The sequence below is a fragment of the Diadema antillarum genome, unplaced genomic scaffold, assembly GCF_040938485.1.
Source record: "Diadema antillarum isolate AM-2024a unplaced genomic scaffold, OU_Dant_1.0 seq00000720_RagTag, whole genome shotgun sequence".
Lineage (NCBI taxonomy): Eukaryota > Metazoa > Echinodermata > Echinoidea > Diadematoida > Diadematidae > Diadema > Diadema antillarum.
In genome coordinates, this window is record NW_027271624.1 from 1,994,587 (window position 1) to 2,006,911 (window position 12,325).

The window sequence follows — 12,325 nt, forward strand, 5'->3', positions numbered from 1 at the left end:
CTCATCTCCTATAGTGAGACGACAATCAGAGTGTGCACTGCATATCACAATGTGATGTGTTCGCATTAAATCGACCATTGTTTACAGGTAATAAATTTATGCGATCTACACCGAAACAATGTAATTTGCTCTCCAAATGAATGCAAATTTTACATGGCCAGAAATTGTCAGCTGTTGCAGAAAATATCCAAAAAGATATTAGTTTGTCCTGAGATTCTTCACAGCTTTCCAAGCTTTCTAAGTTTGACATAATGTACAGTTCAGGGGTTAGATAATTTCTGCCATCTAATCAGTAAATTATACACACAAAAGACTTGTGCACTAGTATGATATTAATCCAGCGTACATTATACACTGTATTTTACAAGCATTATTTCCACTTACTGTGCATGGCACATTGCAGATTAAACATATTTTATGCATTTCATCCCTACACATCCCCTATTACAGTCTTCAGTATGTTTGTTACACTTTTGTTTTTACTAAAATGGGAAAAAATATGTTGTCTTGAATTCAATTTCTATGAATTTGTTTCATTTATTTAGCGGTCTACTGATATGATGATATAAAATGCAAAAAAGGAGAGGAAAAAAAAAACATAGACAAAGGACTGCCCGAACAATACAAGTGGGTCATTCATAAAAAACAACAAGTTAATTTGTATGAATCTACTCGTACATAGTTTATAAGCCATGTTTTTGTGGTTGATTAAAGAGTGCTTTATGATACTTTGCGAGTTTTTTGGTCAAAGTGCATACATTTCACTTACTGTAAAACTTGATATATTCGTGGCATGAAATTTTCACGAATTGCCACTGGCATTCGATGCGTATAGTGTAAACAAGAAATTCCGCATGCATTTTAATTTTGCAAATCTTGGGGCTCGCGAAATTCGCGAAATTAAAATGCATGCAAACATTCCTCGTTTTACAGTATGTGGTTTATATTAAAGCACTATCCTGTAGATTTCTTAAAAATCACCAGTTTTTACCTGTTGTGAATTTGTAGGGTACCAATGTTATCACGTCTCATCCAGCAACAGTTGCAAGCACCATATTGAATGGACGATTCCGAAAATGCTGTGGTGCATTTAAAAAAAAAAATGCTAATGTGCAGTATGAATGCAGTGGTGACCAAAAACATAAAGATAATCTGATGTGGACGTTATGCTTAAAAATCAATGATTAGCAATTACTAGTATGCTGTTGAGTAGGTGCTACTAAAAAGGACATTGACTTTTACCACACATTAGTCTGAGTGCATATTCAGACCTAGGCTGCTATTGAATTAAAGGGATCGTACAGTTTTGGTTGAGACCTAATTTCAGGTTTCTAACATTTTTTGGTGAGATAATGAAACACCTCTTATGAAATATGAAAGGGCATATGTAATTCTTTGAGGAATTCAACGTTTATTTGATGAAAATTGGTTTTGAAATGGCTGAAATATCCAAAAAAGAGCGATTCTAATAAAGTGTGGGACCCACACTTTATTACGATTGCTTTGTTTTACTTTGTTTTTGGATGTTTCAGTCATTCCAAACCCGATTTTCATCAAATAAACTTTTAATTCCTCTTAAAATGGTATGCTCTGTACTATATCATAAGTGTTTTCTTGGTATCTCGCAAAAAGTTAGAAGCCCAATTCTCATCTCCACCAATACTGTACTATCCCTTTAAGATTTTAATCACCATGGCATTAAAGGCATAATTTACCATTTGCAGATGAAACAAAAACCAAGCTTTATTGCTTCAAAATGGTTTTAAAGTGTGAGTTAGGGATAGAAACAACCAGTGTAAAAAAGTTAATCAGTAAAACCAATGTTAAGTATTGTTAAATATACAAAATGTGAACAATAGTTACAATAAAATTGATTCTAGACTAAACCGTCTACAGTTATGGTTTAGTGAGAAAAATAATGATATCTCCTTATAATATTTTAGGCTTTATTGCAAAATTTGTATGGTAGGATGATTTGTGATACAACTGACTTACAAGTATACATTAGCATCAAATGTGATATCTCAAGCATTTTTCAAATCACTGCTCCCAGTGGTAAACTGTGCCTTTAAATATCTGGGATTGGAAAATTCTAGGACTGGGATTTTTTTGCTGTGCACATCAACCCAGAAAAACCCATTTACTGGTCTCTTGCCAAGAATGTGCATTCATATTGTTTCTGAGCATGCTGAGTACTGGCCTGTTTTGTTTGTAGGTATAGTGTGTGTATACAGTGTATGTATGTGGCATGTTTGTGTCACTGGATGTAGTACTGGTACTCCACATTTGCAAGAAATTTTGTCAAGTCTGGTATCAGCAACTTGCCCCTTGTGGTTTTACATCGCGTATATCCCATGGGGTAGCCATGTAATATGTACAGTAGGCCTAGCATTCATACAATATGGCCATCCAATACGAATGTAATTGTACCCTTTGGCCAAGGTTCTGTAATCTTAGAATGCAGAAAAGCCTTTGAAATTATGTATCAGTCACAAGACAGGCTAAAAGGAATTGAGTTGCACATTCACCAGCTACATGTACTAGCATACATGTGCCTAACTGTACATAGACTGAATGTAAATGTGACATAATTACTGTATACGCCAAATATTTCGCGAGGTTTTTATTTTCGAGAATTTCGCAAGTCAGGTGCTATTCACAAAATTAAAGACACGCGAAAATAATGTCTCTGATCCCAATATGAATGTGGCGATGCACACATATGCATTTCTCCGTTCAGGATAATACTCCACGATCCCGAATTTAACCACTCGCGAAATTCTTGGGAAGTCCCGATTTCCGAAAAATTTAGACTCGCTAAATATATGGCGTAATTTAATACACAGTGTCATCTGCAGAATATTCCTTCATATACACAGATTTTTTGTAATGTTTTTATTATCGCTAATTTTGCAAGTTGACTGATTCTGTGTATATTCACAAGGGAACAGGAAGGGAAAATATTGCCTCCTATATTAAACACTAATGCACTGGACATTGCCCTCCAAGTTGGAAAATTACTACACTGAATTGTAGCTTGTCTTGTAATAGAGGATAACATTTACTACTCATTTATTCATACTGTGGTTCATGACCTCAATTCAACCACAAGATGAATAGTCTTGAATACAAGTCCCAATTTGCCAACTACATATTATTGTACATGCAAACTTATTGCACTTACATGTGTTTAATAAAGCAGACTCTGAGATACATGTCTTGCACAGGAGGAAGGCACTATGCTTTTAAACTTGCCAAGCATTTTTATCAGCATCCATTATTATAGCCAAACCTGACCTAGTTAGAAATTATCAAGCCCACTCTTAGTTATGTACCTCAGTCCAACAGAAAGGCTGTGGTGACACAATCTGTAGGGATTACAATTTCTGTGGGAAGATTAGGTAATCTGTATTAATTGGCAATTACTTTCTCGGATTCTGTGCTACTCAGCGTAGAAAGCCCTCCAGCATGTCTGTCAATTTGCGTACATAGCACAGTAAGGATTTAATGGTATAATTTCCCAGAATCGTATTCTAATGATACCGCAACCCGCTGTTCAGACACAATGTTAATACGTAAACTTGATAAAGAAACATCATTTTCATCATATAGCCTATGGACTGTTCAGACACCAATCTCGGCCAATCTAAAAAATAAATTAACAAACAAACAAACAATCAAACATTGATAGATGCTCGGTTTTCTTACTACGCATATTTTTATGGGTGGCGCTATTCCCTGCCTGGCCCTTATCCATGTAGTGTAACAATTTGACTTTCGTGAGCAAGTCAAGTGAGACGTAAGGTCACCTTTAATATGAATGTGCTCATGTTAAGCCTCACCCACCTACTGTAAAACATGATATATTCGCGACACGAAATTTTCGCGAATTGGAGCTGACGGCCTTTTTCGTGGCAAGAAATTTTCGCGAATTGCCTCTTGCGTTCAATGCATATAGTGTGGATAAGAAATTTCGCGTGCATTCTAATTTCGCGAATCTTGGCGCTCGTGAAATTCGCGAAATTAAAATGCACGCGAACATTTCTCGTTTTACAGTATATTGTTCTTTGGTTGCCCTATGTTCAAACACACACAGAAAGGGGATTCGTTATTGAGGTTCTAGTTGCAAAACAATGCTCTAACCCTTGTTCCGTTGTACAATGTTTCGTCAGTCAGCATTCAGACACCATCCATCCATCGTGTAGATACAAAATGTATACTGTTTTGGTGTAAATTCTTTTTGTCTGAACATCCCGACAGTTGCAGTCCAGTGCTACAGGTAAAAAAAATATATAAACACTGCCGACTAATAATCTCTGGCATCATTAAAAGAGTGAGGGTGGAGGGATCGCTTGTGTTTGGTTTTTTTTTCAGCTGAATCATAAAAATCACGGTGGGAGATAGAGGGGAAAATGGGAAAGCATAGAAGGGTGGGGGGGGGGGGGGGCTCTGCAGGCTCACTCTATCATCTAACCGACACAAAGAAGGCCTTAATTGCTAATGGGGGTAGGATGCAGGTGGCGGATGCAACGGGTCAGATAGCCAGTATACATCTCATTAGGATGGCCCATGTTCTGGTGTAATGAGTGAGTGTGACCCCTGTGTGTGTGTGTGTGTGTGTGTGTGTGATGTGTGTGTGTGTATGTATGTGTGTGTATATGGTTTCTTTACTCGGTAAAACCTTGGCAAAGAGGGATCTGGACTGCAGTGAGATGGACAGACTTTCCCTCATTAGCTGTGCCATCTTCATCATTATGAGCATTTTAAGAACGAATACAAATTGGCAGACTGTGCTTTACATCCATTTCCACCCCTAACCCCATGAAAAGAAAGAAAAATGAAAGAAAAAAATACGAAAATTGTTATTGCTCTGGCCTGATAATCCAATCCCAATAGCAAGCAGAAAGAATACCTACATTTTGTGTAGAGAAAAAGTGAACATACAAGGGAAGCAAGAGACAGAAAAAAAAAAGAAGCTCAACCTATTGAGAAAATTTAAGTCCTCAATCTCTCAGGCTTTTGTGCACTGATAAGCCGCTATGTGTTCATGCTCTGGGGCCCCTGAACGCTGAGTGTATACATCACAAATACACACATGCTGCATTTCTCTGAAACACTCTCATTCCCATCTCTCCCTCTTCCCCTCTCTTTCTCTCTCACTATTGCATGCATGTATGTGTGTACCCTTTTTCACACACACATGCAAACACACACACACACATTTGCACACAGCTTCACGTCTCTCTCGTTCTTTCTCTCCCACACACACACTCACGTACACACACACAAGAACAAGATTTGTACAGATCTGCATTCACTCTCCGGCAGGGTTTAGCCTGATGAGATATATGCGGGTTTACTCTGTTGTGGAGATGAGTGCGTGGCGCCTACCCTTGGCTCTTGCAGTCGAATCCCTGCCAGCGCCTCGCATGCATAATGTCGACAACCCAGCAGCCCTCCGCTCGCCGCGCGACCCCCTGCCAGCTGCAGTCTTGCGTGTAGCTGCAGTCGGACGGCGCAATTTAGACTATCAGGCCAATCTGTGCTGCCGTATTTAACTTGGGGACGGGACGGAACGGAAAAAGAGGGAAGAAAAACTGAAAACGCATACAGGCATGGTGCAGCCATGAGGAAAAAAATCTGAGTCACCTCCTCCGTCACGGGCATTTCTGCTCTAAATGCATTCCGCAATTTCTTCCACATTCCACGCTTGTAGCTTCCATATGCACCGGTCCTGTTGTTGTGCAGCAGTGCGTCTTGACTGCAAAGTTTTTGTCGGGGAAAACTTGCTTCGCTTGCCACCCTGGGAATATAATTTGTGGATAATCCAATCTGCCAGGAAACATGCATGTGTGCCGTGACAGCCATTGCTTGTTGACAATCATAATACCAGCATCTATGTAAAGATTCTATGCAAAGATATATAAACATACATATTACTATCATCCCTGGAGCAGCATACTGATCAAATTTAAGTGGAGGGAGTGCCCCTTAGCCAACTTTTATTGCGAGCTCTCTTAAGAAAGCACTTCGAACCCAGTTGCAACGTCCAAGATGAGCTTCATAAAGTCAGCCATAAACCGAAGAAGAAAGACTTCCAATGGTGGGGTGCCATCTGAGCCACCTGAGGCGGTGAGTTCAGAGCCCGACAGTGCAGAGCCAGTAAGTCACAGGTGGATTTCGTGGCGTGTGAGAATAAATTGCAAAGAGCCGTCATCGGAATCGGGAGAGAATTCGTAGAGAAGGACCTTTTGGGGTGTTTGATGTGTAGTCTTCAAATAGTTGAAAAATATGACATCCCTCATCATTGTTGTCATGCTGCTCATTTATTCATGCATGATTTTGCTTGGATTTTTTTTTTCTGTTCTGATTCATTACTGTATAAGCTGTTAATTTCATGAGGATTTAATTTTCGCAAATTTCGCGAATGACAGTTGTGTCGCTAATTTAAGAACACGTGAAAATGTCTTCATGCACTAGGGTAATAGTGCATTTACGATAGCGTCAGTGTCAGTTCACAGAAAACAGCATCTCGCAAAAATGTCTGTTCGTGGAAATAACAGCTTATACAGTAGTTGTATCCTCCATCCTTGGTTCAATTAAATGACGAAGGTATGTTTAAGGAAATTTTGATTAGCTCCTATAAACGGGGAAACTTTTGCAATGTCGACATTTTCATGCATTGTGCACAAAACAAATCTAGCACCAAAAAAATGAAGCGTGCAAATGTTAAAATGCTGAATTGTTTTGCTTTTTTGTTATCTGCAGTTTTCTTCACTTTAGCAAGGCAAGTAATGTGTAATGTGGACACGCTGCCATTTTCCGTAGGATAAGCTACAATGTACCAAACCCTGGAACGGCTTTGGTAGCAGTGAAATATTTGAGATGCTTTGCTCAATTGTTGTGACCGTCTGCGAAATTAATCTCCCTTGGCCAAGCGCGAAATGATGATTGTTTGAAAAGTTTTACTTGTACAGTATGTACTGTATTGCACACAAGGAGGTACATGTATCATGCTCTAATACTGGGCTTTTTTTGACCAGCTGCAACATACACACACACACACACACACACACACACACACACACACACACACACACACACACACACATGAGTACACAATCCCTGTCTGTAAAGGTGGCCTCAGTGATATGAAAAATGCTGAGCTGCATTCAGTTCATCTACCCATATGACTCATATGCAAACGTGTGAAATAGCTCCCTATTCCCACCTGTAATTACATTGTGAACAGGCAGGTCTGTATCTCTCGAACAAAAGTTTGATTAGCATAGATCTCTTTGATTCATTATTCCCCCCCCCCCCCCTGATATTGAAAAGCTACTTTGATTCTACGTCAAGGGTGCATTCACATACACTGTATGTATAATTTTGATGCTTTCCAATGTCCACCCTAGCAGGACAGCGTGATGCAGGGTTAGGATTAGGGTTACTTAGTTTTATTCCATTGTTTATTGGACTGTAATAGCTTTTGCTCATTGAGGTATGAGCTCTGGGCCCTGTTTCATAAAGCTGTTCGTAAAGTTACGAATGACTTACGAGCAACTGGTGATCAGTTCTTGTGCTGAATTATTGAAATAAGTATTGATGTGCTATATATTAAGTATAGCACATCAGAACTGATCACCAGTCGCTTGTAAGTTGTTTGTAACTTTACGAACAGCTTTATGAAACACCCCCAGGACTGTATTCATTTGCTGCTCCAACACTGCATCTGTCACAGAGGTTTTAGGGATAATGGGTTTATGGTTTCTTGTTCCTTGGTATGTAAATTCAACACATGGCTGATCCAGAAAAGGAAGGTATGTGGGGGAAAAAAGATTGAAAGAAAGAAAAAACAAGGGAAAGAACAAAGGAAAAAGAAAGTGAGGTACGCTGGGAGTAAAAAGGGAATAATAATGAGTATGTCAAAGAAAAGACAAAGAGGGAGAGAGAGAGATGTTAACCCCAAAAGGTCATCATCCCTTTGCCCTTTGCATTTCTGGAGTGACCATATGGAAACCCCTGGATATGTCCAAGGACCCCTTAAATTGATATGCTTAAATCTGAGCCGAGGAGATGACTATCTGCTAGAGAGATAGATAGATGGATGGATAGAGAACGAGGGAAAGAGTGAGCAAGAGAGAGAGGGAGAGAATGAGGGGGAATAGCTGGCGGAAAAGCGAAATTGAACCGACTGGGGATAGGCCCTCAATTATGCTTCCCGGACTTGCGCCATTAGCATCAGCTAGTGATTATCTGGGTGTTATGATTTTCTCCGCCAGGCACACGCCATCGGAAAATGCCCGTGCCCGTGCTTTAGGCAGCAGCGCACAATGATGGCCAGTGTGGCAACTTTGCCCACTGTAGCATACCCAGCTCTCGACCTGTTGGGCCTCATGCCAGTTCCATCTGTGATTTTAAGCATGAAATCCATTCATGATGTAAAGGAAAGTTCTTGGAAGTTTTTCCCAAGCATGATAACATTGCACATTCCCTTTTTATTGATTAAAGAGACAACATGACAATGAGCACTAATCAAATTGACTGAAACAATCTATTCACTGCAAAGGAAAATAAGATGTGTATAATACAGATTCCACAAAGGCTACATGGTGCTTGTCATTATGTTCCCATGTTATTATGTTATATACTGCATGCTGATGTACTATGTTCTCTGTGTATATTGTTACATAGTTCTGAATGACACAGGAATCAAGGATATTGCACAGAAGGCAAGCAAATTTCATGCCTATGGTGAGCCCATATTGTCTGTGCCATCACTTCACATTATGTATACATCATGAAGCTGCTTATGAATATGACTTTAATGAAACCAAGAGGCAGCTACAAGTGATTGCTAATGATTCATTAAGAATTCACAGTGGATGAACACCATCAAAGAAAATGTTCTGCATAAGTCTTGTAGCACCAAATGATACTTCTAAATGGAATGTATGTGCATGGGAGATCATGGAAAGGTTAAAGCTTGCTCCCAGCTCCTGCTGTCTTTATAGAAATTACTCAGATTATGCCAGTTTGCTGAAGTAAAAGGGAAAAAAAAGTGATAGAAAAGTTTGGAGTTGTATTGATTATTAAATATGTAGGGTACACCTACATACGGCATGCATGGTATTTTAGGTCACACTGTAGTGTGAAGTTGGGAGTAGTATTAATCTGTAGATACAATGTAATCCAAAGACCCACATACAGCATGCTTTAATGTAATAAGCCATGAGCTCCTGCTTTGTGTGTTGCCCATAATACATTTACATGATGAAAGCGTTAAGAGACAGATCTTCTACCGCAACAACGAAACTGTGATTACATAAACTCACTATTTCAGTCTGACAAATAATCTGCTCCCTTTAGCAGCAATAAGGATTTGATTGTGATGAAAACATTGTTAGGTCCCTAGAAAAACAACCACTGTCATCCCCCTCCCCCAAATAAAAGATAGAACATGTCACAGATGCAAAGAAATCATGCCCACCATGCTGTCTGAAAAGCGAAAATAGATCTAGACCAACGTAATTAGATTAGAGGTGCACAATGCGTAGAATCCCATTTAAGTTTGGTGTTTTTCAATTACCACCACCACCTGTTGGCCTCATGGCATGTCTTGGAGCGTCCCAGATGAACTTGTTTGTGGCTCGCCTCATTCTTAGCCACTGAATCTGAATCGTCTTCAGAGCTCATTTACGTTTCAAAGCAGGTACGTTAATACGTAAGAATAACAGTGGGAAGTGTAGTGTGCAGAGTAATGATAGAGAAAGTAGGATTCAGTGGGCAGTGATTTTCATACATATTCTCCTCTGGATGGAGATCCGTATTCTAATGCAACTGAAAATTTTTTTTCCAAAATTAAGCACATTTATGTCTTAGTTTTTGATGGAGAGAGATTATGAATACAGCAGTAATTTTCTTTAAATCAGTTCTTGTGATTTGCTTCAAGACTACTGAGTTGTAAAGGACAATTTTGAGGCTAGTCATGTTCACCCGTTAAAACTATCATGTGGGAATAAGAAATTAGCATTTTTCCTTTTCTTAGAGCAAAGTTAGCGATGTTCCTCCTTGAAAATGATTGATATGTTGCAATACAGTGTTGTAGTTTACTCTGTTAATAATTTTTTAGAATATCAGTCGACTCCTGGAATGTGCACAAATAGAATCTCTGTGAAACTGCATTGTGGAGAATAGAGCACAGTCATGACTTGGATGTTGCAAATTTGAATCCAAGGCTCAGTAATGCTCACTTTACTGTCAGTATCAGTGACTTTTGCAATTAGGAAAATGTTTAACAGGTGCAGCATTCCTAAAATGTGGCTTTGTGCATCCTAGCTGTTAAACTATATATCATGCAAGGGTACAAACAGCCAGAATGTATGTTAGGGAGAGAAGCCACGCACTCACATGGAGAACGTAGTTCAGCGCAAGGCCACAGGTTCCAGAGCGTAGGCTTAAACTAGGGCTGTTAATGGGAAAAATTATGCATCAGTACCCACGTCTTAATTACAGTAGTATCCTACCTCCCTTCCCTTCCCTTCCTCCCTCCTCCCCCCCCCCCCCCAACTCTGTTCATGACAGACCATTACAGTCCACTTCATTTCCAAGGCAGTACAGACATGTGTACGATTATAATATATTGTGTAGTTGATTCTCCCATGTACCGTCTGGGGAGCCAAGGCAGAAGGCAAATTGCTACAGACAAGGATATTTGAGACAGATAATTTATAATTTGACAAATGCTGGCATGAAAAAAAGAAATGAAAACCACTGGGTTATGATGATATAAACATTGTAGTAGCTGCAGACAATCTCTGTGTCTTTAATATTTCCTATTTTTGTTTCCAATTTGGCAAGTCATTTGAGATTGTTGTTGACTGCTTTCAGGAATTGTGCTGGCTTGCAGGGGATCATATTCTCTGAATTTATTTCAAAGTGTTTGCCTGTGTAGAAGTGATATTTTTGGTGGCATGCATGTACATCATTGTCTAAAAGTAGCCAGCATGTCTGAAAACATCCCTGTATGTTGATTGTACTTTACTTGTTAAACTGTATGAGGCCAGCTGACAATTTTATAATTTTCTTGTACGAGGTTTTTTCCAAAAAAAAAGAAGAAATGTTCAGGTCTCAATGATGAAATTATGCAGATTTGTGTGAAAGATTAAATTTACAAAATATTTTCTTGTGCCATGTGCATGCGAGAAATGTGTGGTGTCAGAGTTGCAGTGATGAATATTACATACATGTGTGAGAAAGATTACTACTTAAATTGATTCTGAAACACAATGACTGATAACTCACAAACTCATTATTTGAGAGGCGACATATGTGTTTTGCAGACCTAGAGCCTCATGTGGCACAATAGTATCGCTTTTGATAGTAGATTATCGTCGGTCTTAATGATTATGCTTCTTCCTCACTTGAAGATATTCTCATAAGATAGATGTCTTTCAAGAAACACCATTGATTCTTGCACATAAAAAAAGGTTGGTCAGTAGAAAGTCTCCTAAATCCTTCAAAAAATGCTTCCAGGGCAGGGGTTTAGTGGGGTTAGACCTTAGAGGTCATGGGTTCAAAGGTCATGGGTTTTTTCAACAGACTTCAAATCTTGTCCAGGTGTACTATCAGCAGTAGATGTTGAAAAAGTGCAATCGTGCATTCAAAGCTGATGTCCACGCAGTGCATTTACAAAGACTCTGGCAATTATTCAATCCGTGATACTGTCTCTCCATTTTATTTTGTGTGTGTGTTTTTGGAGGGGGGACTAAAGGGAAGGACTGTAATCTTTGATACATGAGCAGTGGATGTTAAGGTGCCCTCAACTTTGCAACAATGCAGAGATAAAGAGTTTATGATTTCAAAAATGCAAAATTCATATTTTCATGCATGGTCCACAAATGTGCAGCAAGCTCAGATTTCTTCTTCAGCAGGATCAATTATTGGAAGGAAGGAATGAAGTACTGGTGAGAGGTAAAATGGTATGTGAAGGGTTGCATGTTAGAAAAAATCTGATCCATGTACCAGTGGAGAGTAAAATTATCAAAATAGAATGTCGAATTGTCATCAAGATCACACTTGAAATATGACAGTATATATGGAATTTTACACTTTCTCATGGTTCCAGCCATTAAAAAAAAAAAAAATCTACATTGTATCTATGTGAATTTATGTGAGTGTGTTTGTGTATGTGTGTGTGTATGCATATACATGTATGTATATAATGTATTAATGTGTGTGGTGTGTTACATTGCTTTAATAGGTACTTGTTTATTCATCGGAATATATCTCTTCAGTTATTAACTTATATACTTTGTGATGAGCA

General features: G+C 38.9%; 1 protein-coding gene across 2 annotated transcripts in view; it reads left to right on the forward strand.

Moving 5' to 3' along the window:
* LOC139738058 (cAMP-dependent protein kinase regulatory subunit-like) overlaps positions 1–12,325 on the forward strand; it is a 77,035-nt gene that overhangs the window by 19,108 nt on the left and 45,602 nt on the right. The window contains exon 1 of one of the 2 annotated variants that reach the window (XM_071648720.1): positions 5,414–6,162. The exons of the other annotated variant lie outside the window; for it this stretch is intronic. Within the exon in view, the coding sequence (XP_071504821.1) occupies positions 6,055–6,162 (108 nt within the window). The 5' untranslated portion in view covers positions 5,414–6,054. Of the gene's footprint in view, positions 1–5,413; positions 6,163–12,325 lie in introns of those variants that run through there. 2 annotated transcript variants of the gene reach the window in all.